The 25385-nt window shown below is 37.2% G+C and overlaps 2 protein-coding genes across 6 annotated transcripts; both read left to right on the top strand.

Moving 5' to 3' along the window:
* Nucleotides 1-226: 226 nt before the first annotated feature.
* On the top strand, nt 227-7660 carry LOC104447329 (calmodulin-binding protein 60 D). Its single transcript, XM_039313839.1, has 9 exons — nt 227-294; nt 675-750; nt 1220-1272; nt 3390-3542; nt 3965-4458; nt 4748-4908; nt 4991-5194; nt 6066-6264; nt 7170-7660. Exons 1-9 carry the CDS (start codon nt 227-229, stop codon nt 7658-7660), a joined length of 1899 nt encoding a protein of 632 aa, XP_039169773.1.
* On the top strand, nt 357-24840 carry LOC104429741 (calmodulin-binding protein 60 C-like). Of its 5 annotated transcripts, none has more exons than XM_039311897.1 (11): nt 13250-13511; nt 14431-14503; nt 14945-14997; nt 15408-15477; nt 17058-17104; nt 17515-18008; nt 19693-19853; nt 19934-20137; nt 20986-21223; nt 22324-22916; nt 24477-24840. In XM_039311897.1, exons 1-11 carry the CDS (start codon nt 13435-13437, stop codon nt 24768-24770), a joined length of 2304 nt encoding a protein of 767 aa, XP_039167831.1. In that variant the 5' UTR covers nt 13250-13434; the 3' UTR covers nt 24771-24840. The 5 variants fall into 5 exon arrangements, with proteins under 5 accessions (XP_039167834.1, XP_039167831.1, XP_039167833.1 ...); XM_039311899.1 differs by having other exon boundaries at nt 22336-22916; XM_039311898.1 differs by having other exon boundaries at nt 15411-15477.
* Nucleotides 24841-25385: the final 545 nt, after the last annotated feature.

A 25385-nucleotide genomic window follows, 5' to 3' on the forward strand; every position in this document is an offset into this window, starting at 1 on the left:
CGGGGAAAACGAAAATTTCTAAAATCGGCACGTTTCGCCGAAATGCGCATGAGGTCACTTTTCTTGGAAATGCATGTGCCTTTCGCGACATTCAGAACAAAATCCAATGATTAAGAAGGTTGTCATCACTTTCCGTTCGAGTTCGTTGTAAATCTGTCTTCTGTCTCATTCCAGACACTTTCCCTGTTTCTTGTAAGCAGCACAGAAGAACAGAGAGGCCGCGTCCATGGCGAAGAGAGCTTCGGCCTCCTCTTCTTCAGGTCAACCAAAGAGGCCTTGCGTCGCTCCAAGCGAGTAAGTTCGATGATCGTGCTAGCTTTTAGCTTTACTTGAGGGAAATTTGGTGAAGGGTTCTTGGGTTGAAGGTTCTTGAAATGAGTATGATATTGATGAGCTTTTGCCTCGTGATTGTTCTGAATCGCTTTCGTTCGGTTTCTTGTTTGTGGGTTTGTGCTGTGGCTTCAACGCGAGCTACCAAAGACCTCAAATGTTGTCGTCTTGAATCTTTTGTGCAATTTCGCGTTGGCCAGTCGCAGTACTTCCTCCTTATTCCAGTTAAACTCTGTCAAGGTTTTCACCTAGCTAGTGAGCTGTTATTGACATCGGGTTACTTTGCTGTCCTGTTTGCTATGTTATCCTATCTTGCTTCTATTTTTGTGCTGATCTTCACATAGTCAAGCATGGAACGTGTCTGAGAGGAATCTCGTGCTGGGGAGCTGCTCGACAGAGGAGGAGGATGCCCAGAGAGTGGTAAGATGAGTAAAGTAGCCAAGTTGGACATAGAAAATACAGTCTTCATTGTATTTCAATTGCTGATCTCTTTGATAAGAAGTGGTTGGATGCATCTCTGACTTCAAGTCAGTTTCCTGAAATAAATTCGCATTAGAATTTTCTGCAAGATGTATAGAGAAGTATAGTTTGAGTGGTAAAAATGACCTGCTGAGTGTTCTAGGCTTTTCCTGTGAAGTAATTCCACTAAGAACATGATTTAGGTTTTTCATATCGTTTTGTACAGATGGATCATGAAAACACACAAATTTTCAGTGAAGTGCCCTGAACATAATTGTCTCCTTGAACCTTGGAAAATGTGGTCTATGACAATTTCAATTTGCATGTAGAAGGAGAACAATAAAGATACCTGTGATATGAAAACTTAAATGCGATGAATATGTGACGGATTCTTGCAATGTGATTCTTCGCTATTGCTTTTTCTGGACAGCGTGGAGAAGAGCTGGAACGTGGAAAATCTCACTCAGCCAATTGTTGTCAAAGGTAAATATATTTCATTTGTTTTGTTGGTAGTATCTTTTCCGCAACAATTGATTCCTCTAGTAGAATTTTCATGTGTATTGTCTCGCCAACTAAAAATATCACCAAGGATCATATGCCATCCATGATTCTGCTTGGCAAAGTGTAATACCTGCACATACGTTTGTTTGCTAATCACTAAAAGGACGGTGCATTTGGAAATAGCTGCTAATTAACTTTACGTCCTTCTGTAAGTACCAGAAAGATATGCATTCCAGATTCCAGCTTTGAATAAACTTTTCTGTGGTACTCTAGATTAAGGGAATGCTTTTGATGTGTCTGATATCTATCATTTTGTAAGGTAATTAGGTCTGGCATTCATTTGTACATGCAACTAATATGTTCCATATATATATTTTTATTTATTTATTTATTTATCAATTTGTTACGATTAAGTCCACAAAACAGCAGCTGTTCATGGTGTCAATTTTTATGGTGTAGTTGCACTGGGATTGCTCTAAAAATATAATGCAGTGGATGCATTCAATGGAGAATTCTTTTCAGAAACTGGTAAGACAGTTAATAAAGTTTCCGCTTTGTCTCAAACATGTTTCCATCAACACTTGAGATATAAGTTGTTTTTCTGCATGTCGTGAAGTGATCAAATGAACTTATTGATCAACAAACCCGTTGCTAGCTAATTGGTTTATTCTGACTTGTTCAAAGGCAAATATTAAGCATGAACTTTGCAAATTTGTTTTCTTCTATGAGCAAATATTCATTTCATTGCATAACCTGTGGAAAGAAAAACATGGGATGACTACATCCCATACAAGTTCATTACAGCATAATGTACTGCATATACAGCCGACATCGAGGAGCCAAACCTTCCCATTGATGTTAACTTTTGGTGGTTGATTAGTCTGTTATCCCTTGAGTAACTTTAAATGTTTGAATGACGGCCCTTCCACCGTCTGATTAAGGCATGCTTTCTTCCTGTTTGATTGGAAGAACAAGAGATCCTTTTGAAGAACATGTCAGAAAGCCTTATATCTTGAAATTAATTCATCAAGTTCACTTTTAACCTAATGGCACCGCACACCAAATGGCAAGTCTCACACATCGACACTTCCAGTAACAACAGAAAAACGCTACCCAGAAAAACAAGACTCAAACTCAAAAGCATGCCACCGGATTACAGCAAAGTTACTCAATTTGAACTTCCAATTTCTACACAAAGGTTTAACATCAGCAGTAATTTTCTTATTTCTTTCCTGAACATAGCTTCTAAAGAGACTTTTACAAGAAAAAAAAAACAATTTAATCAAGGACACAAGAAGCTAGGGGGGACACCTTTTCATACTTCACTAAGTTCCTCTCCCTCCAGAAATAATAAATTGTTGCATTCCTGGCTAATTTCCTCACTAATACCTTCAAACTACCGTGCTTCATGTTCTGCAAGGCCCAAGTAAATTCATCCTTCCAGTCACTTGCAGTCTAGGACATGAAAGCAGCTTCAAATTTGTTACCAGAATCTACTTGGAGAATACACACAAAAGAACTAGTGCGTGTAAGATTCTTCACGTTGTCAGCATAGCACACAAATGCTATCAATATCACACCAAGTTTTATCCTATCCAATGCATGCAACCTATTATGAATCAGCAGCCAAGTTATTAAGCCATATTTTGGCACATTAGGCTTAAACCATATGGGCATAAGCTAATTCACTTTGTTCCCACATTTCCTCACTAGCTTCCAAGCCTCCTTTACAGAGAAAGAGCCTGTAGATGATCCAGTGAATACCACCTTTTCTATAAAGCCAGAATATGGGAAATCAACCCGCACAAAGCCATCTGAGGTTCAAGAAGATCATCAGACCTTGCCGGAATCCATCTCCATTCATTTGCCTCAATTGCCTCTGCAGCTGTGGCCTTGTTGCCTAAAGCTGAATCATAACCAATCTCAAGCACATGCAAATTTTTGCATGGACAAGGAATGAAATGGGAAAATGGAAAATGCTTAGGATTGTTTATGTATACAACTGCTGTTTGATGAACACTGTGATTTCAAATGTGCCAGAACAACTTAGCTCAATAAGGTGTTCCATAAGTTGCTTTTAAGAACAAATGATATAACAGGTTTTTCAACTCATTTGGATGGAATGGATTGTTTTTGCATGAGCTACTGCTTCATTTTTTTGATGTCTTTATCTTTGGCAATTCTTCTGTTGGTGGTGTTGAACAGAAGGAAGCAGTGGAGCTTGCAATCATTCACTCTTCCCACGTCAAAAGGTATGAATGCACTTCCTTGTGATGCCAACTGAGAAAGGCTTTCTGCATAGTATTGACAGTTATGCATTGCTGATGTTCTGGGGGAAAATTTTTTGACTGACCACTACCGCTCTACAGCAAGCAGCTAGAGCTCATTGAATGTGAGGCCACAATGACTCTGTCATGCGCCAGAGTGTCAATGCTCCAATTTAGAACATAATTTTAGTAGCTTGAGAGCAGTGGAGCATTTTATTTTATTTCTTTGAAATTTGCTTTATTAAACTTTCTTAGACAATGGATCTATTTATCCTTGTAGTTTCCCCAGCAATAAAACTTGTCCAAGTGAGATATTTGGTAGTTTTCTCTCTTTATCATTTCCTATCCAATTTTCTGCTCTCCTACCTGTCCCTATTTCTAATGATTGTTCTCTGGAGGGAATGCAGGGCTAATGCTAATTCTACATCAAATAATGATGCGAGGAACTTACAGCTTCAATTTCGAACCAAACTGTCAGTTTCTATATTTACTGGAAAGAAACTAGAAGGAAAGGGGGGCACCTGCATTTCCGTTGCCTTGATCGATGCGAATACAAGGGATGTCATTACATCAGGCCCTGAATCCTCCATTAGGTTGGATGTTGTCGTGCTAGAAGGTGACTTCAACAAAGAAGATGAGGATAACTGGGCTCAAGAAGACTTTGAGAAGTATATGGTTAAAGAACGTGAAGGAAAGGGGCCGCTTTTGACAGGAAATCTCCTAGTGACGCTCAAAGGAGGTGTTGGAGAGCTGGGAGAACTGATAATTACTGACAATTCCAGCTGGACTAGGAGTAAAAGATTCAGGGTAGGGCTTAAGGTGGCATCAGGTTATGGTGAGAATACACGAATCCGAGAAGGAAAAACAAATGCCTTCCGTGTCAAGGAACATAGAGGAGAATGTAGGTCCTTCATTGTCCTTTAAACCCTGTCATCTATGACTGACACTTAACATGGTTTTGGACATCCATAGTCTTCAATCTTTTTAGCGAGTGCTTCATTTTGTATAGACCTTTACATCTTGAATGAAAATTCTGACGACTAAAAAACTACCAGCTTCTTCTTTGTTATTAGCAAATGTTGACACTTCGGATCAGTTTCAGGAGAGAGTCTGCACACCCATCAATATTTTGCTTCTGCTCATCAATCTAACATGACAGGAATCTTACTGTAAATCTCTTCATTTTACAGTATCCAAGAAACATCATCCACCTGCATCTGACGATGCAGTCTGGAGGTTGGAGACGATTGCCAAAGATGGAAAATATCACCAAAAACTGAGTGATGTCGGAATAGATAAAGTGGAGGACTTTCTACTGCAACTGTTTACGGACTCCAACAAACTGAAAGAGGTAAGCACTTTTTGCTAATGATTTTCTATTAGGGTTCAATTGACTTCCAAGAATTCAAGTCTTGTGTGTTCACTCATCGTAGATTCTTGGAAAGAGCTTAACATTGAAGAACTGGGATATCCTGGTACATCATGCAAAAACTTGCGAAACCAATTGGAAACTTTATTGGTACTATTCTGATGACATGAGGAAGCATGGTGCTGTATTCAACATTGATGGTCAACTGATTGGTGTAATCAAAGACAGGGTATATTGTGCTACTCATCGACTTTCTGCCCAAGAGAAGGTAAGTAGCAAGTTCCTACTAAGTTTTGTCAAGACAGGTCATGGGTTACACATTGTTGTGCTGGATTCATATAATTTGCCCCATATTATCTGTGTAATCAGTAATTTGATGTTTACCCATAGCTGTGTGGCCTTAAGGTGTCAGAACTGATCAGAGATATTGAAACTTGAAGGAGTAGGTTGGACATCCAGATGCTTTGCTTTTTCTTTTTCTTTTTACTTTTTGGTTAGTAAAAGTAATATGAAGTGCCTCTGGAGAGAATAAAAAGAAAAGCTAGATGCTTTTGTTAGATCCATAATAGTGATTTTTTATTAACAGAGTGATTTTGAGCTTTCGCTGGTTGCACTGCAAAGTTCAGGATAGTCAACTTGTATATCTAAACGGCTTTCTGTACTTTGTAGTTAAAATTATACAAAAAAACTGTAAGAGAGCACTTTCAGCAGTTGATTCGATGTCATTCATGAAAATCTGGGGAAATCATCATCAAGTTTTAGTTTGAAAGATTAATGCACTCACCTTGCAACTTTTAGTTTCGAGTTTAAAGATCTCACTTTCTTGCACAATACAAGTGGATACATGTTTTATTTCTCACTGGACCTTTCTCAATCCTTCCCTTGATTGTACTCTCCATTACGTCTTTCAAGCACCTAACCTTTATGTGGTGGAGAAATTGGGGGCGAAAGGCATAAAGGGAATTGAGCTTTTTTCAATGTTTTGTTGTTCCTCTTTCTCTGTGCCGCAGTTACGTACTTTTGCTGAATACAAGTTCATCCGTGGGAATGCAACATTACTTGCTGAAAAAGGAAATTGTTACTTTAAGTCAGAGAGTGTACCTTCAATTGTAGAGATAAACCAAGTGTTTTTCTTCCAGGAACATGTAGATGCAATCGTGAAAAAGGCCTTTGATAACTGGAACAATGTCACGGAGTTCAATGGAGAGACCTTTTCTGGTTCAATTCCATCTCAAGTCTTACAAATTGAAAATCTCACCCCTGTTCAGCGTAATTCGGTTCCAGCCACTCCAAGTGGTCCGGAAGCTCCTCCAGAAAATGTGGGCTTCGTTGCTGAAGGTAAGTGATCTAAAACATAAAACTCTCTCTCCCTTAAGCACGTACAAAGATGTGGCCTGTGAAATAACAATGATATAGGACTTTCCACTTTATTGTTGAGCTTTATAAATGTGTTCCAGCTACTTATGATTTGGGTTCACATAATATGAAGACGTTCATTTGTCCAGCTAACCTTCAAATGAACTTCCATCCAAGGGGATTTTACCAATTCTGCCCCCTCTTTGGCACTGACTTTAAGTAATATGTAGAGGATTCCCATTTGTAAGCTAGGCTTTAATGTGTCTTTAGATGCAACCAAAAATGCGCAGAAATAGTTTTTTAACTGATGACGAACAAACAATAGGAGTTGATTATTGCAGATCACTACCAAAGGCAATAATCTAGCAGATATCAGTTCATAGGCAAAAGGGCAATAATTGAGTACTTAGTTAATTAGGGTTCAATTTAACAAAGGCGACTTCATTTTGATCACGAGATATATATGAGTTGAAGTATCAAATGACCTATAAGGACACGCAATGTGGAGAACAGTCAATATCCAATGCTAATTGTACACGAAAAGATATATTCTGTAAGCTGGGATTGTTGCAATACACTGTATTCATTTGGTCATATATGTACGTGCGTATGTATGTATGTATGGGCTTTGTCCAAGCAATTAAAAATCAACTAAAAAATATTAGGTGGAAACAGGTACCTTCTTAAGTGGGGGATTTTTTTTTTTTTTTTTTTGTTTTTTGGGGTGGAATTAGTAGCACTTTCCGCAAAGAAAAAACATTAGTAGCACTTCCCGTTATAGTAAAAGCTCATAACCATTCATTCTAAAATTCTTTATAAAAATGTAGGTCTATGCTCACGTCGGCCTCTGTTTACGAACCACACTAATGTTTTAGTTCTTTCTCCAGGACATGATGGTGCAACTGCTTCGGCATTGCAAGTGGCATTGCAAGTACAGTTGCAAAATACCGATTCTGAAAATGCCATGAAGCTTTCGGTTGATGAAAGTGGTCATCTCGCTGCACAGCAGCCCATATCTACAGACCCCTTGAATGTTCTAATTCCTCAGGGAGATATCCATTCTTCAAGCCAAATGCACCATACAGGGAATGAGAATGCTCCTCCTGAAGGCAATCACTTGATGGGAAATTTGCAACCATTTGTTTCAGATGATATGGATTATGTGTTGGCTTTCTTAAGTCAGAGCCCACCATACGATGTCGAGTTCTTTAAGACCCCATTATATGATGGTGGTTCTGTTAGTGGTACCAGCAAAAGTGTTAATCGGCTGGCTCAAGATAAAGGCAGTGATGCGGTGGGGTTTCTTCATCAGAAAGATCGTCATGAAGAGACGTGGCATCATGGTGCAGCCACCGGTCGAAGTCGAGGCTTGATTTGATTCGTTCTTAATGTTGCATTAGATAAGATGATTCTCCATTTACTGTGTGATGGAATTGATGGGGCTTTTTCTTAGATGAGGGCATATTAGTTACTTAATGTTATTCATTTGTGTATAGAACAGCTTTGTTTGAATGCCTTCACAAGTGAATAATTTTTTCATCAGAGAGTCTCTCTACTTCAGTTCTTTCAACATGTTTCTTCGGAAGTATTTTGATTTTTCACAAGTAAGGAATGCAAGGTTTATCATTCAAAGAGTGTACTTGCATTCTGTGCTTATTATTTAATGATATTGACACCACGTCCATGTAGTCCAATGTATAAAGTCTTCCCTGTTTGCTGCTATCTACAGCTGTCGATCGGAACACATACACCATTCATGATGCCAAGTCCCCTCGATATTCTCCATCCTCGATATTCTCCATTCATTCAGACTGTTGCTTTGATATTGATGTTGAATTACCAATCAGTAACTACTGAAAAAGAAGCAAAGTATATTCTGCAGGGCTGGCTATAAATGGAGGGTTCAGCTTAGCCGAAGGTGTTTTGCGTGACAGGCACAAATCGTGTTCTATCATCTTCATGGCCTGCTCCTCTTGTTTTCTCAGTCCTTGAAAAGCTTATGTAAAATGGCTTGTGAAAAGTTATGGTATAAAAAGTAGTTTTTGCATTCAATGGTACAGGGAACAATCATACCCTGCATCCTCTAATGGCAATACAAGAAAACTAGTCTTCCTATTCCTCTCGAGCAACAGGGAGGAGAATAATGCAAGTGCCATCATTTTCATAGATGGTCACTTGTGTATCATAACTTTTTTATTTCGCTCACTTAAATAGATCATTTGAGTGTCATTTCTAATAAATCGTGGATTTTTTTAATTTCTTTAACTTTTAAATTTTTTATTTACTTTTTTGAATTATTGTTTTTGTTTTTATTTTTCTTTTCCTTTTTTCTTTTTTCAAGGCTAGCGAGGGTCATTAATGACCCTCGTCGACTACGAAACCCTTGTGCAGATTAGGTGAGGGGCGCCTCGCCCTTGGTGATGAAGGCCCTTGGCGGCCCTTGCCTGGTGTGGGCTGCGAAGGCAGCCTTGCTCACAGCCACCCAAATCTGGCGAGGGCCTTTGCGGCTAAAGGCGAGGTGGCCCTCAAGCGATGGTCACTGGCCCTAAAAAGGGGCAAAAGAAAATTAAAAATTCAAAATAATTATTAAAAAATTTAAAGATAATTAAAAAAAACATTTCAAAATTATTCACGTCACGTATCGACAAAACCATATTGGTGTCTACATCAGACTTTTTGACGAGGTAAATCGCTAATTGCATTCAACTGAGCAGGAAAAAAAATGACACTCAAACGAGCACCATATCAAAGTTATGGCATTTGTGCTGAATTTTAAATTTTTTAGCACTTAATTTAGTGACCAAACAAACCGAAATTCTTATATGAGTCCAATCATCCGCCGGCTTATGCTCATCTAAGAATTCGTAATTCGATCCAGATTCAAAAGGCCTTTAAACCATTTGCCATTTCCCCGTTTGACCAAAGTGTTTTTTTGTTTTTTGGCAGTGGGAGTAGACAGTAGTTTCTAGGCGACTGAACACGCTGGTTTTTCGGTCGTTGTGTCTGTCTCACAAGGCGTGAAATTAGGGGTGAGCATGGTCCGGGTTAGTCCGGGCCACCCCCTAACCCTAGGATCAACCCGTACAGTGTCGGTCTTCAATTTTTAGGACCAAGGACCGACCTTATTGAGCCTGGGACCAAGGACCGGACCGACCCAATAGGTTCGGTCCGGTTCCAGGGTCAACTCGGGACCGATCGATAATTTTTTCGTCTTATTTTTTACACTCTCTAAAAAAGCAAACCTATAAATTCAAATTACACATCTATCGACAATGTGGCATTGTGCAACTAAACTATAAATACCAATACATATTTAACAAATTTAAGATGACACAATAATAGAAATTTCGTACCTGCTAACTGCTCATCGAGATATGGGACAAGATGGAAAGTTCTTGTAATCATCTATATTTAATATTCATATCATATGCAAAAACGTTTTCCTACGTTTGATCATGTAGAGTCCACTCAACCAAAAAAAGCTTCACACCACTTGACTAGCAAATCATCGTATCAACTGTAGTACTACTCTACTCTTCAAAAAGTTCTACCATTTGACACAAATTGAAAAGCAAAGTGTAGCCGAAATTCATTAGTAAAATACAATTAAACCATAAAATGTTCAAAATACTTAATATAAACCATGAATAGTTAATTCACTTGAACTTCTAAACACCTGAAAACAAAACAAACGACACATAATTAATACTCAACAAAAGTTTTAAATTGAAATTATTATTAGTAATATTGATAGAACATCTCAATATAATATAATATAATAGACATTTTACTTAGGTTTGAATATACAAAATAATTATAAATAATATAATATAATATAATATAATATAATATACAGGGTTGGTTCAGGGTTGGACCGACCTACCAACCCGTATAGTGTTGGTTCTGAAATTTCAGGACCAAGGACCGACCCAATCCCCTTGGGAACCGGACCAGGACCAGCAGATTTGGGCCGGTCCAAGGTTGGTCCAGGGTCGACCCTTGACCGCTGCTCACCCCTACGTGAAATCATATGAAAGCCGAAAATGCGGAAGCAGCGTGTAGCATTTTCCATTTTCCAGGAAAATTACCAGGACCTGATTTTCCCGGACAATCACCCGGTCACGCCACTGTCTATATTTCATCCTCTCTCTCTCTCTCTCTCTCTGGGACACGCAAGTGGGGGCGTACACACGACGGCAACGACAACAACCAGTCCAAACTTTGGGAGGAGATTCGAGTCGGTGAGAGACAAAGTTCGATCGCCATGATGACGAGACAAGAAGAGAGCGATGGATGGATGGAGATGCTTCTTCCGCTGAGGAAATCCAACCTGAGAGGAAATCTTAATAATGTGAGTGTCGCCCTACTGGCTATCATTTAGCGACTTTTGGCTCATTCCCTTCATAACAAAGCACGAAAAAGCTTAGGGTACATCTGTTTAATGGAAAATTTTCTGATGAAGGAAAATATTTTTTGAGAGATAATTTTTTAGAAAGGTGGATAATTTTCTTTTATTTTCTAATATGTAATTGAAAACGTTTTCTGATGTTAATATCAGTAATTTCAATCTTATGACAAAAAAAAATTGAATTTTTCAAATTGAATTATTTGTTATTTTTTATTTTTTCTTCCCTTTTGTCGATCATCGGGCCTTTGTGACAGTTGGTTATTGGCCACAAGCCTAGGCCAGTGAGGTCAAGTTCGCTTGAGGTCGGCAAGCTCGAGCATTGCCAGCCTGTGGTGAGGCTTGAGATCACCTATGGCCGAGATTGTCGACCGGCGATTAGCAAAAGAATGAGGAGGAAAAATGAAAAATAAAATAATAAAGTGAAATTAAAATATTAAAATATTTGAGATGAGCAATTCCAAAAGTATTTTTATCTTTATAGATTTAGGAATTCATTTTCATAAATTTATGCATGAATATTTTTGTTCACCAAAAAGTGTTTTTGTTTAACTCATTTTCCCGCCGCACCAAATGGGTGAAAGTTTGGAAAATCAACTCCCGAAAAACACTTTCCCTCAAACAAATGTACTCTTAATTAAGCCGTATAAAAGAGTAATATGGGATGGGACTCTATCTTAAATTACTGGAGTAAAGGCTGTTAATTGAGATTTTACGAAACTCTCAATTTGATTAGTCCGCGACACTACAAACTTTGTTACTATGTTCTTTCGGTGAAAGGTCTTATCAAATTAATTTTTTCTCGAAAAAATCGGGACTTTTGGTTGAAGGTTCCGTCCTCCGTGTATATAAATGGCGATTGGACATAATATTGGACCTTCAAAATGTAGACCAAAAGACGAAAAAGAAAGAAAGATGAATTACAAAATTTTAAAGAAATAATATCCTTTATATCCTAAACTTTAGATTTTTATCCCGCATACCCTCTAACTGGATGAGGGGTGCATTTCATTTTCAACAAATTGGGAGACTTTGTCGAAATATTTTTGCGTCGCCTATTACGCAACGCGGGAGTATGGATGACGAATAAGCTTGAATTCCAAGAAAGCCTTTGGTGTTGACCCCACTTTTTTTTTTTTTTTTTGGTCTGTTGTTGACCCCACTTCGCTTGCTTTGGCTTGCATATCTTTTAATTTAATCACTCCACTAACGAGAAAGTTCTCCACAAGCATTCTCTCTCTCAATTTTGATTTTGAAATTATTCCTCCTCATAAAATAGGAAAATAGTTTACTGCGTCGAATGATTTCATCCGTGTTTTCCGTCGCCTACAAATAAATTTCTAATTTTTAAAGAATATATAGTTTTATGAAACACTGATTTTTATTTGAAGTGTGTCAAAAAGATTTGGCATTATTGTAAGTATAATTGTAAAGAGTTAATATCACAAAAATTCTAAATTGATATATTTATAACAAATTTACCATAAACTAATTTTTCTACTACAAAAAATCATAAATTTACCATAAGCTAGTATACTTATGACAAATTTACCCTATATTATTTTTTGTTAAATTTTACTATCAAATTGCTCAATTAGATGATACGCATTAGTTGACTTATGTACTAGTTTGGGATTTTACTCTCTATTTATCATAATTGTACCAGTTTTGTGATTTTTTGTTGTATTAATTCAATTTAATGAATGGTATATTTATCATAAATGTACCAATTTTGAGTTTTTGATGATAAAAAAATTAGTTTGGGATAAATTTATTACAAATGTTCCAATTTGGAATTTTTCTTGATATTAACCAAATTGTAAAATGGTGTTGTCATGATTTTAGAAGAATATTAAACAAGATATATTTACATATCACATTTAGCAACAATAAAACATTTCAGCATTATAAAATTAAATTTGATACCGAAAAATAAATAATTACAAGTTGAAAATATTATCACTCATTAAAAAGAAACCGTTAATATCATTATATAGATCTATTAAATTTGAAAAGATGAAAAAGACTTAAAATGTTGGCTTTGCAACTAATAACGAAATCATTGTGCAATGAAATGGCTTCTTATTCATTTCGCTCAAATTAAATTGGTCTAGAAGGACTCTTTAGTAACATAAAATTAAGACTAGATATCCATTGTGCATGAAACAAATGAAGTAAAGAAAAAAATTAGTAGAGAAAAAGATTTCTCCGTTGATCCAAATCTCGTAGATGATGTACAAGGACCTAAAATATTACAAAATCAATCTAAGGATTACACGAGTCAAAGCTAAAGTTAAAATAAAAAAACTCGGTCAATTTTCTTTATCTGGAGAATAATATACACTATTTTAAAAGTTGCAATTGAGTTTTTCATATATTTCTTATTATTTGAATATTATCACTTTGATTTTTTTCTTTAAATAAGACAAGAAAATTGTTTTTATATGGAAAATGCATTATTATATAATAAAAATAAAAAAACTTGTTAGCCAAGTCTACCTCTTTGAAGATGGAAAACGCTTGGCTGATGTTTGACCGTCTTTTTTCTTGATTGACGGCAGCGCGAGCCAAGCATTTTCCTTCGTGACGAAGGTCATCTCATCACCTTCTAGTTCGAGTTCGTCGATAAAACTGCCCCGTCTGATTCCTTTCTCTGCCACTTCCTTTCGGCTACCAATCGTTGCCCAAGATTCAGACACTTTCCCTATTCTTGATAAGCTCCACATAAGAACAGAAAGGTCGCGTCCATGGCGAAGAGAGCTTCGGCCTCCTCTTCTTCAGGTCAACCAAGTCAACCCAAGAGGCCACGCTTCGCTCCAACCGAGTAAGTTCGATGATCGTTTGTTAGTTTTTAGCTTTACTTGCGGGAAATCCTTTGAAGGGTTCTCGAGTTGAAGGTTCTTGAAATGAGTAGCGTGGCGAAACGCGCGTCAAAGTATGACATTGATTAGCTTTTGCCTCATGACGGTTCTGAATGGCTTTCGTTCAGTTTTTGGTTTTGGGTTTGTGCTATGGCTTCAGTGTGAACTATTAAGACTCCGTTTGATAATGTTTCTATGTCTCTTAATTTCTGTTATTTTATTTCTCAAAACAAAATAAGAACACAAATATGTTAGATAAGGTCAATTAATTTTTCTATTCACCGGAATAGAAAAGTATCTGAAGAATAAATTTATAACAAAAACAAGAAGTAGAAAAAAAGTAAGTTCTTATTCTCAAGAATAATTTTCATAAATAAGTCATTTTCTATAAAAAGTAACTTCTTCTTTGCCCCAGCCACTGGCTGGAGGAGAAGCAAGAAGAAGAAAGGGAAAAAAAGAAAAATCTAAAAAATTATTAAAAAATTAAAAGAAATTTTATGTTATAAAAAATTTGTGGGTTGTACTAAATGCATTCCTACTTTTTTTCTTTTTCAATAATATAAATTTCATGTAGTTAACGCATTTTTCTACTTAAAAATTGTTCCAGGTAATATAAATCGAAAAAGACTATTTTTAAAAAGAAATTATTATTTTTTTTAAAACAAAAATGTTACTAAACGCATCTTAAAGGCTCCAAATAGTCTTCTCGAATCTGTTATGCGAATTTGCGTTAGCCAATTGCAGTATTTCCTTCTTATTTCAGTAAAACTCCATTAAGGCTTTTACCTAGTAAGCGAGCTGCTATCGTCATCTGGTTACTTTGCTGTCCTGTTTGCCAAATTATCCTATCTTGCTTGTGTTTTTGTGCTGATCTTCACACAGTCAACCATGGAACGGATCCAAGAGGAATCTCGTGCTGGGGAGCTGCTCGACGGAGGAGGATGCCCAGAGAGTGGTAAGATGAGTAAAGTAGCCAGCTCGGACATAGATTATATGGTCTTCATCGTATTTCAATTGCTGATCTCGTTAATTAGAAGCGGTTGGATCATTTCTGACCTTCTAGTCAGTTTCCTGATAGAAATCCGCATTAGAAATTGCGGTGAGATGTAAAGGGAAGTCTCGTTTGAGTGGTAAAAATGGCTTGCTGACCGTTCTAGGCTTTTCATGTGAAGGAATTGCACTAAGAACATGATTTAGGTTTTTCATGACGTTTTGTAAAGATGGATCATGAAAAGACACAAATTTTCAGTGAAGTGCCCTGGATATAAATGTCTCCTTGAATCTTGGAAAATGTGGTATGACAATTTCAATTTGCATGTAGAAGGATTGAATGGGATGAATACGTCACAGATTTTTCTTGCAATGTAATTCTTTGCTATTGCTCTTTGCTGGACAGTGCGGAGAAGAGCCAGAACCTGCAAAATCTCACTCAGCCGAATATTGTCAAAGGTAAATATATTTCATTTGGTTTGTTGGTAGTATCTTTTCCACAACAGTTGATTCCTCCAGTAGAATTCCACGTGTATTGTCTCGCCAACTAAAAAAGTCATCGAGTATCATCTACCTGCACATACATCTTTCTGTTAATCACTAAAAGGACGGTGCATTTACTGATAGCTGCTAATTAACTTTATGTGCTTCTGTAAGTACCATATAGACCAGCTTTACATTGAATTTTCCGTGGCACCTTAGATTAAGGGAATGCATTTGATGAGTCTGATATCTATCTTTTTACACGGTAATGAGGTCTGACATTCATTTGTACAAGTAACTAATATGTTCCATATAGATGTATGTCTATTTATTCGAATAAGTCCACAGGACAGCAGTTGCTTATGGTGTTAATTTTCATGGTGTAGTAGTACAGGGAATGCTCTCAAAGATATAGTGCACTGGATTCATTCAATGGAGAATTCTTTTCAGAAACTGGTAAGACAAACAGAATTTATAAAATTTGCACTTTTCTCAAGCATGTCTCCATCAACATTAAAGATATGATTTTTTTTTCTCTGTACATGTCAAGAATTGATTGAATGAACTTATTGTCCAATAAATCCGTTGCTAGATAATTGATTTATGTTTACCGTTTGAACGGCACCTATTGAGCATGAACTTTGCACTTTTCTCTTACAAGCAAACATTCATTTTATTGCATAACCTGTGGAAAGAAAAACATGGGAGGACTACATCCCATACAAGTCCATTACGGCATAGTGTACCACATATTCAGCCGACATCAAGGTGCCGAATCTTCCCATTGATGTGGACTTTTGGTGGTTGATTAATCTGTCATCACTTGAGTAATTTTAAACCATTGAGCGATGGTCCTTCATTCGCCACTGTCTGATTACCCTGGCAGACTTTCTTCCTGCTTGATCAGAAGAACGAGAGATCCTTTTGAACATCATGTTAGAAAGCCTTATATCTCGAAATTAATTCATCAAGTTGACCTTCAATCTAATGGTACCACACACCAAATGACAAGATTACATCATAGTCTCACGCATCTACACTTCCAGTACCAACAGCAAAATGCTACCCACAAAACAAGATGAAAACTCAAAAGCACGCCACCAGATTACATTAAAGTTAGTCAACATGAACTTCCAATTTCTACACAAACACTTAACATCTGCAGTAATTGTCTCATCTCTTTCCTGAATCATCTGAAGGGTCTTTTACAGGGAAAACTAAAAAACAACTGCATCAAGGACACAAGAAGCTAGAGGGGACACCTGTTCATACTTCACTAAGTTACTCTCTCGCTAGAGATAATAAATTGTTGCATTACAGGCTAATGTCCACCACTACCTTCACTCTATTGTCCTTCATTTCTGCAAGGCCCAAGTAAACTCATCCTTCCAGTCACTTGCAGGTCTAGGACACAAGAGCAGCTCTAACCTTGTTACCAAAATCTGCTTTGCGAATACTCACTAAAGAAAGTAGTGCATTCAAGATTCTTCATGTTGTCAGCATAGCACACAAGTGCTATAAATATCGCACCATGTTTTTGTTCCACGTTTCCTCACTAGTTTCCAAGCCTCGTTTACAGAGAAAGAACCCCTAGATGATCCAGTGAATACCACTTTCTCTACAGAGCCAAAATATGGAGAAATCAACCCGCACAAAGCCATCTAAATTTCAAGCAGATCATCAGACCTTGCTGGAGGCTGTCTCCATTCATTTGCCTTGATAACATCTGCAACTGTGGCCTCATTACCTAAAGCTGAATCATAACAATTCTAAAGCACATGTAAATTTTTGCATAGACTTGGAATGAAACAAGTTTTTCATATAAGCTATGTATAAAACTGTTGTTTGATGAACACTGTGATTTCAAATGTGCCCGAAGAACTTAGCTCAATAAGGTGTTCGATAAGTTGCTTTTGAGAACAAATGATATAATTTTCAACTCCTATTGAACGAATGGATTGTTTTGTATAAACTTCTGCTTCAATTTTTTGATGTATTTTTAATTTTGGCAATTCTTCTGTTGGTACATTGAACAGAAGGAACTGGTGGAGCTTGCAATTATTCACTCTCCCCACCTTGGAAGGTAAGAATGCACTTCCCTCGTGATGACAATTGAGAAAGGCTTTCTGTGTAGTATTGACCGGTTATGCATTGTTGATTTTTTGGGGAATAATTGTCCGACTTACCACTAACACCCCAAAGCAAGCAGTCATAACTCAGTGAAAGTCCGGCCAGAATGACTAGGTCTTGCGCCATATTGTCAATGCTCCAATTTAGAACATAATTATTTGTAGCTTGAGAGCAGTGCAACATTTAATTTTGTTTAGTTTTTTTTTTTTTTTAAAAAAATGCATTGTTATGCTCTCTGAGACCATGCACCTATTTATTGTCCAAGTGAGATGTCTGGCAGGTTCTCTCTGTGTCATTACTTCCAATTTTTCTGCTTCTATACCTGTTCTTATTTCTATCGGTTGGCTGCCGGAGGGAATGCAGGGTTGGTGCTAGATCTATAGGAAAAAATGATGTGAGGAATTTACGGCTTCAATTTCAAACCAAACTGTCGGATCCTCTGTTTACTGGAAGGAAACTACGAGGAGTTGGGGGTGCTCGCATTTCTGTTGCATTGATCGATGCGAATACAGGGGATGTTGTTACATCAGGCCTGGAATCCTCCATTAAGTTGGACGTCGTCGTGCTTGAAGGTGACTTCAACAAAGATGATGAGGATGACTGGGCTCATGAAGAGTTCGAGAACTTCGTGGTTAAAGAGCGTCAACAAAAGGGGCTGCTTTTGACGGGGGATCTCCAAGTGACGCTCAATGCAGGTGTTGGGGAGCTGGGAGAACTGATATTTACTGACAATTCTAGCTGGAATAGGAGTAAAAGATTTAGGATAGGGCTTAAGAAGGCATCCGGTTATTGTGGGAATACGCGAATCAGAGAAGCCAAAACAGATGCCTTCCGTGTCAAAGAACATAGAGGAGAATGTAAGTCTTTCGTAGTTCGTTACAGTACATAGAAACCTTGTCCTTCCTTTATGAGGGACCATAAACATGGTTTTGGATATCTAGTATTCAATTTTGGGTCAATACCATGAAAAACCCCAAACTGCTATATTTGTGACAAATTTATCCTGAGCTATTTTTTTTACCATGAAAAACCTCAAACCGATACACCTGTGATAAATTTACCCCGACTGACCATAAAAAAACCTTAAACTGGTACATTTATGACAAGTTTACCATAAACTAATTTATTCGACCGCAAAAAAACCTCCAAACTGGTAAATTTGTGATAAATATACCCTCCGCTAAATTGGATTAATACCACAAAAAATTACAAAAATTGTAAACTCTGACAAACGGAGCGTAAAATCTCAAATTGGTATACCGGTCAACTATTATGTGTCATTTAACTTAATAATTTGACAGTAAAATTTAATGAAAATTAATAGAGGGTATATTTGTTACAAGTGTACCAATTTGTGATATATTTGTTAAAGATATATCAGTTTGGGATGTTTGGTGGTCAAAAAAATAGTTTGGGGTAAATTTGTCATAGGTGTACCAGTTTGGGATATTTTAAGGTATTAACCAATTTTTTTAATTGAGAGCTTCATTTCCTACTAGCCTTTTACTTCTCCAACGAAAGTTATGATAAAAAAAATGATTGGCTTCTTTGTCATTAGCAAACGTTGACACTTTGGATCAGTTTTAGGAGAGAGTCTGCACTAGGGGTGTGCAACCGGACCGGGTATACCTAGTTCCCGGACCGGCCCACCCAGAAAATAAGGTCGGGAACCGGTTTAAATCGGTCTGGGAACAAGTTCCGAGTTATTACTCACCCGAAAACCGATTTCCGGACCGGTTTTGGAATCGGTTCCCAGACCGGTTTTGGAAGTAAAGATCCAAAACCCTTTTTTTTCTCTCGATTTCTATTCTTACTCCCGCAATCACACTATTTTTCCTCTTGGCTCTCTTAAACACACACGGCACTCCTCTTTTGTCATTCCTCTTCCTCACTTGCTTCCCTCCCTCACCGCCTCCCTCTCGCACTGTCTAATGGATGGACGATGTTCGTTGTTGCCAAGTTCTTGTGTATCACATGGATTGGCTCGCCTAATTTCTCTTTTGTAGGAGGAGTTATGCTTGCATAAATGAATAACTTCATGTAGTAGTTGCGGAAATAAAACTAATATTAAACCCATGTTTGTTGCTAATCCCTTGCCTTATGATTTTATTTATTATAATTAGCCCTGTGGATCCTTAATTTTTCGTTTAGTCAAAAATTTCATGTATTTATCTATTACAAGTGCTTAATGTTTTAATACAAATTATGAGAATTACATTATTTTCTCGTAGATTAATATAAAATACAAAGTCGTATAGGATATCAAGAGATTGCAAAACAGGTTCCAATGAAAATAGGGTTGGCCCTAATATTGAATTGGAAAAACAGGTGGGTTGGGTACAGTTTCTAATACAAACAGGGTCAGGTATAAGGTCCAGAAAAGGGGAACCGGTTAAAACAGGGTCGGGTATAGGGTCCAGGTCTAGACCCTATCCATCCTGGACCCGATCACCCCTAGTCTGCATGCCTACAGAAGTTCGTTTCCACTCGTCAATCTAATAGTGATTGGAACCTTACTGTATTTTTTCTGTCCATTTACAGCATCCAAGAAACATGATATACCTGCATTCGAGGATGAGATCTGGAGGTTGAAGATGATTGCCAAGGATGGGAAATATCACCGAAAACTGAGTGAAGTTGGAATACATAAAGTGGGGGACTTTCTACTTCAATTGTTTACGGACCCCATGAAACTGAAAGAGGTATGCACTTAGTAAATGATTCTCAATTAGGGTTTGATTGACTACCCCTAATGTAAGTCTTGCGTGTTCACTCATTATAGATTCTTGGAATGAGCCCAAATTCGACGAACTGGGATACCCTTGAAAATCATGCAAAGAGTTGCAAGATAAATTGGAAACTTTATTTGTACTATACTGATGGCACGAAGAAGCATGGTGTTGTATTCAACACTGATCATCAGCTAATTGGCCTAATCAAAGATAGAGTATATTGTGCTTCTGATGGACTTTCTGCTGATGATCTGGTAAGTAACTAGGAGTTCCTACGAAGTTTTGTCAAGCCAGTTCATGTGCTTCATACCATCATGCTTAATTCATATAATTTGTCCCACATTATCCATGTAATTTGCAATTTGATGTTTACTCGTAGCTTTGTGGCTTAATAGGTTTTAGTATTGATCAGACATATGGAAACTTGAAACGGGGAGTTGGTTGGACATCTAGATGCTTTCGTTTTTGGTTTTTTATCAGTAAAGTAATATGAAGTGCCCGTGGAGAAAATTAAAAGAAAATCTAGATGCTTTTTTCTAGATTCATAGTTGAGACTTTTTGTTAATAGATTGATTTGAGTTTTTGCTCGTTGCAATGCAAAGTTGAGGATAGTGACCTTGTGAATCGAAGTGGCCCTCTATACTCTGCAGTTAAAATTATAACAAAACCATGAGACTTGGAGAGCGTCATCCATGAAAATGTGAGGCACTATCATGGTATTGTCATTTGAGCGATGGACATGTTCACGTTGCAACCATCACTTTCCAAGTGTAAAGCTATGAAGATCTTTATTACTTGCACAATACAAGTTGACGGGTGTTCTATTTCTCCATAACATCTTTGGAGCACCTGAACTTTTTGTGGTGGAGAAATGGGCGCAATAGGCGTAAAGTGAATTGAGTTTCTTTCGATGTACCTTTTATTCTTCTTTCTTTGTGCTGCACTTACGTACTTACTCCGAGTACAAGTTCATTCATTGGAATGCAACATCACCTGCCGAAAAAATATGTGTTGATTGAAGCAGAGCCTGTACCTTCAACAGTAGAGATAAATACTTCAATTAGTCCAACTTGAGTGATATACCAAGTGATTTTCCTTCCAGGAACATGGAGATACAATCGTGAAAAAGGCCCTTGGTAACAAGAATGATGTTACAGAGTTCAACGGTGAAACCTTTTCCCCTTCAATGCAAAAGGAGAGCTCGAGCTCCATTCCATGCAAAGTAATTGAAGGAAAAATTGAAAATCTCACCCCTGTTCAAAGTAATTTGGCTCCACGAGTCTGGGCTGCTGCAGGTGGTTCGGAAGCTCCTCTGGCAAATGTGGGCTTGACTGCTGAAGGTACGTGCTCTAAAGCACAATATTTTCTCTTCCTCTAAGCACATGCAAAGATGTGGCCAGGGAAATAGCGATGAATATAGGACTTTCCATTTGATTTTTGAGCTTTGATAAATTAAACCAATGCGTTCCAGATCCTTATGATTTGGGTTCCACATAACATAAAAGTTTATTTGTCCAGCCACGCTTCAAATGAACTTTCATCCAAGGAAATTTTACTAAATTTGCTCCCTCTTTGGCACTGACATAGAAGCGATACGTAAAGGATTCCCATTTGCAAGTTAGGCTTCAGTTTGTCACTAGATGCAACCGAAAATGCTCAGAAATAGTTTTTACCAATGATGAAGATCCAAGAAGAGGAGGTTATTACCAGTTACTACCAAAAGCAGTAATTTATCAGGGTTCAATTTAAGAGGTGTGACTTCAATTTGGACATGAAAGATTTAAGAGTTGAAGTATCAAAATGACCTATAAGGACATACAATGTGGAGAACAGTCAACATCCAATGCTAATTGTACATGAAAAGATACGTTCCGTAAACTGTGGTTGTTACAAAATGAGCCTCATTGAATTCGCTCTATTCATTCGGCCATGTATGTATGTACATATACGTATGGATCTATGGGCTCTGTCCAAGCAATTAAAAAGCAACTAAAAAAGCTAGGTGGTAACAGGTACCATCTTGAGTGGGGGATTGGGGGAGGTGGAGGGCAGATACTCATGAACACTTCACTTTGGTGATGCTAAGTGGATATTGACAAGATATTGATGTCACTATTTAGACATGAATAGATGGAATAAACACACAGCTATGTGTTTAAACGTGCATTTCCATCAAATGGTGACTGGAAGATCATATGTTAGAAAAGAAGGTTGATTTGTTGAACTTACATGTCAAGAATTGAAAAGGGCCTCATCAATTGAAGCACCTAAAAGATAACAAAGACCAGTGGCAAGAAAAATTAAAGAGGGTTAAGGAAAAAAAATTAGTAGAACTTTCCATTATGGTAAACACTCATAAATGGTCATTCTAAAATTCTTTACAAGAATGTACACCTGAACTCACCTCGGCGTCTGTTTACTATGCACATTAATGTTTTAGTTCTTTCTCCAGGACATGATGGTGCAACTGCTTTGGCATTGCCAGTACAGTTGCAAAATACCAATTCTGGAAATGCTATGAAGCTTTCGGCTGATGAAAGTGTTCATCTCGCTGCACAGAGGCCCTTGAATGTTCTAATTTCTCAGGGAGAGATCCATTCTTCGAGGCAAATGGACTATACGGTGAATGAGAATGGTCCCCCCTCCGAACCACCCACTGCCTTAATATTAGGCTTCCAATCTAGCAGTACCCTTTCTCATCCTCAAGGCAATTATGGGGTGGAAGGTTTCCAATCAATTGATTCAGATGATATTTTGGGGAACTCGTGGCCTGATGACCCAGCATCATCTGAGTTTTGCTTGCACCTTCCGTTCTTACCTGTAATACTCGGGATACAAAAAATAAAGAAAAGAAAAGGAAAGGTTGAAAAGTCAACAAGAGGGGAAGAAGACCGAGAGTTTGCAAAAAGAGATGGGAAGAGAGAACCGAAAGACGGGGAAAGAAAGACAAAGAAGAACAAGAAGAAGGAAGAAAGAAGAGCACTCGCCATGGATGTCTCGCCAAGCCAACTCAATTGCATAGCGCAATGCTCGGTAAGTGCTCACACCTCTTGTTCTTTTAATCGGACTAGTTTTTGAGATTAGGCCTTTTAATTTGAATTGTGTGAGGTTGAAGCTATGAAGCTCAATTTTTAAGTTGTTGAGCTATGAAATTTCATGAAAATGATAATTTAGGATGTTGTGGAGTTGTAGGATTTTGTGGATGGAGCTGTAGGATTATATAAAACTTGTTTTGAGCTTAGGATTTGCCTGAAACAAAATTTTAAAGTTTCCTACGTGTGATGAACAATGCGCATCTAGAGATTTTGGGCCATATTTTGTTGGTTTTCCACTCAATTTTGAGTCGGTCAAGTTTGGGTTTTTGTTGTACGTTGAAAATATTTTTATTTACTATAAGTACATTTGGAATGGGATTTGGTGAAGAAAGTTATGGTGTGACCAAGTTCGGCACTCGAGTTTCATGTTGTGAACGGCTTGAATAATCATTTGGGATCTGTTAACATGTAAGAGTTGTTTTGTTAGCATTTAGACTAAGTGTAATCGTTTCATAGTTGAGGTGGTATGTTACTCAATTTTAAAATTGCTTCTCGCTTAGTTGATAGGATCATGAGTTCTATGATTGAAGTAACGTTTGTTATTTGATTGTAGGCATTCCAAGGTGAGTGGTGCTATATCTTTTTTGGTTTTGTAAAATCCATGTCTTGAAAATGATAGGATGATATATTATGAGTAAAATAAGTATTATATGATTTGATATTCTTTTGAAAAGAAATAAAGTGGTGCTTAGGGCATATTAGATGCATACAACTAAATTGAGCATTTACTAACCCTTTGTTTGTTGGAAAGGACAAAATATATTTTGAACATAGCTTGAGCTGATTATTACGAATGGTTTGCGGAAAGCTTTATGAAAGACATTCTGAAGAAATTTTTTGAAGATGTATCGAAAGGTGATAAATAGCGATTTGTGAATTTGTTTTATGAAGAATCATGAAATGATGTGAGGAATGTCATGTGAAATGTGTTCAATTTGATGAAAGAAGTTTACAAAGATCATGCGTTTTGTTTTGTGAAATTGATTATTGATATTGATCGTGGATTTGATTGTTGGTATTGGAGGATATGAGTTTGGTGCTCAATATTGCTATGAGCCCATTGTGGGACTTGTGAGTATGCATATCAATTTTAGGATATCCTTCAAGGTCGAGTTACAGGTTTTGTAGTAGCAAAGGGAGAATCTTAGTCGTTTTATCACTAAGTGTGCAAAAGATTAGTCAATAGATGAACCATCAAAGTGTGCTTTGTTATGAGATGGACCAATGGATGGACCATTTTGATGTGACTTTTAATAGAGATTAATTAATGGACTTGACCATTGATGCTTGAATTGTGATAATAGTTTAAATGAGTATTTTCTAAATTATATAAAGCTTATTGAAATGAAACACCTCGTATTGATTTGATTTGTATATTAATTAGTTGGATTATGAGTTTCTGATAATGCTTTATATATATGCATAATGGTTGCTCGACAAGAGATGTACTACTTACGGAGTCGTAGTTGCTCGCCATTCTCTTTTCCAACTTTTTTAGGTCTTTTGGTTAGCAGCTAGTAGAACAAGAGCGTTATCGATGAGGACTTTTGGAAGTGGACTTTGGATACGGTTCGAGGATACATTCTTCAAGAAATGGCCATGTCACTCCCATCCCTATAGTTTTTGGGGTGTGACGTCATCATATCGTGATGGTTTTGTTAAAGATACTAGGAAAGGTGTTAATGCCTGGCTCAAGATAGATAAAGGTAGAGTTGCAATGGGGTATCTTCGTCAGGAAGATGGTCATGGAGAGACAAGTCAAAATGATGTAGTTAGTCAAGGCTTGATTTGACTCATTCTTAATGTTGTGTTGGTAGGATGATTCTTTGTTTACTGTTTAATGGAATTGATGGGATTCTTTACTTAGATGAGGTTATATTAGTTACTTATGGTATGTTTGGTAAGGTTGTTTGGTAACATTTTATTCTCAAGAATAATTTCTCTTTAGAAATATTTTTTTTCTATTTCTATTCTTTATATAAGTTTCTGAGCATTTGAATACATTTGATAACTGCAAAAAAAAAAAAAAAAAAATTGTTTTCGAAATAGAAAAAGAACATGAATGCATTTGGTACAGCCCTTAAATTTTTTTTGTGACATAAAATGTTTTTTAGTTTTTAAAATAATTTTATGAGATCTATCTATCACACCCCGAATCTTGAATGTGTGCTCATCCCTCGGTGGTTGACTAAATTGCGACATTCTCAGGACGCCTTGCCTACCCAATCTATTTATGCACATGAAGAAGTAAAATTAAACAATCTTCAGACAACAAACAAATATGGGATAGAAAAGCAGAACAACCAATCAACACAAACATATTTTATAAACAACCTAAGTTTATATACAGAAGAGTCTAAACCAAAAAGGAGCTTCTAAGCTATCTAAACTCCGGGCTCTACAGCCG

This window comes from Eucalyptus grandis, chromosome 5 (genome assembly GCF_016545825.1).
Source record: "Eucalyptus grandis isolate ANBG69807.140 chromosome 5, ASM1654582v1, whole genome shotgun sequence".
In the NCBI taxonomy this organism is placed as follows: Eukaryota; Viridiplantae; Streptophyta; class Magnoliopsida; order Myrtales; family Myrtaceae; genus Eucalyptus; species Eucalyptus grandis.

Excerpts from the sequence above, each read along its gene's own strand:
- LOC104447329 (XM_039313839.1), top strand. The coding sequence starts at position 227 with ATGGCGAAGAGAGCTTCGGCCTCCTCTTCTTCAGGTCAACCAAAGAGG. Across the intron at positions 3,543-3,964 it reads CACTCTTCCCACGTCAAAAG|GGCTAATGCTAATTCTACAT; the intron begins GTATGAATGCAC and ends GAGGGAATGCAG. Across the intron at positions 4,459-4,747 it reads CAAGGAACATAGAGGAGAAT|TATCCAAGAAACATCATCCA; the intron begins GTAGGTCCTTCA and ends TTCATTTTACAG.
- LOC104429741 (XM_039311897.1), top strand. The coding sequence starts at position 13,435 with ATGGCGAAGAGAGCTTCGGCCTCCTCTTCTTCAGGTCAACCAAGTCAA. Across the intron at positions 13,512-14,430 it reads CCACGCTTCGCTCCAACCGA|TCAACCATGGAACGGATCCA; the intron begins GTAAGTTCGATG and ends ATCTTCACACAG. Across the intron at positions 22,917-24,476 it reads ATTGCATAGCGCAATGCTCG|GTCTTTTGGTTAGCAGCTAG; the intron begins GTAAGTGCTCAC and ends CAACTTTTTTAG.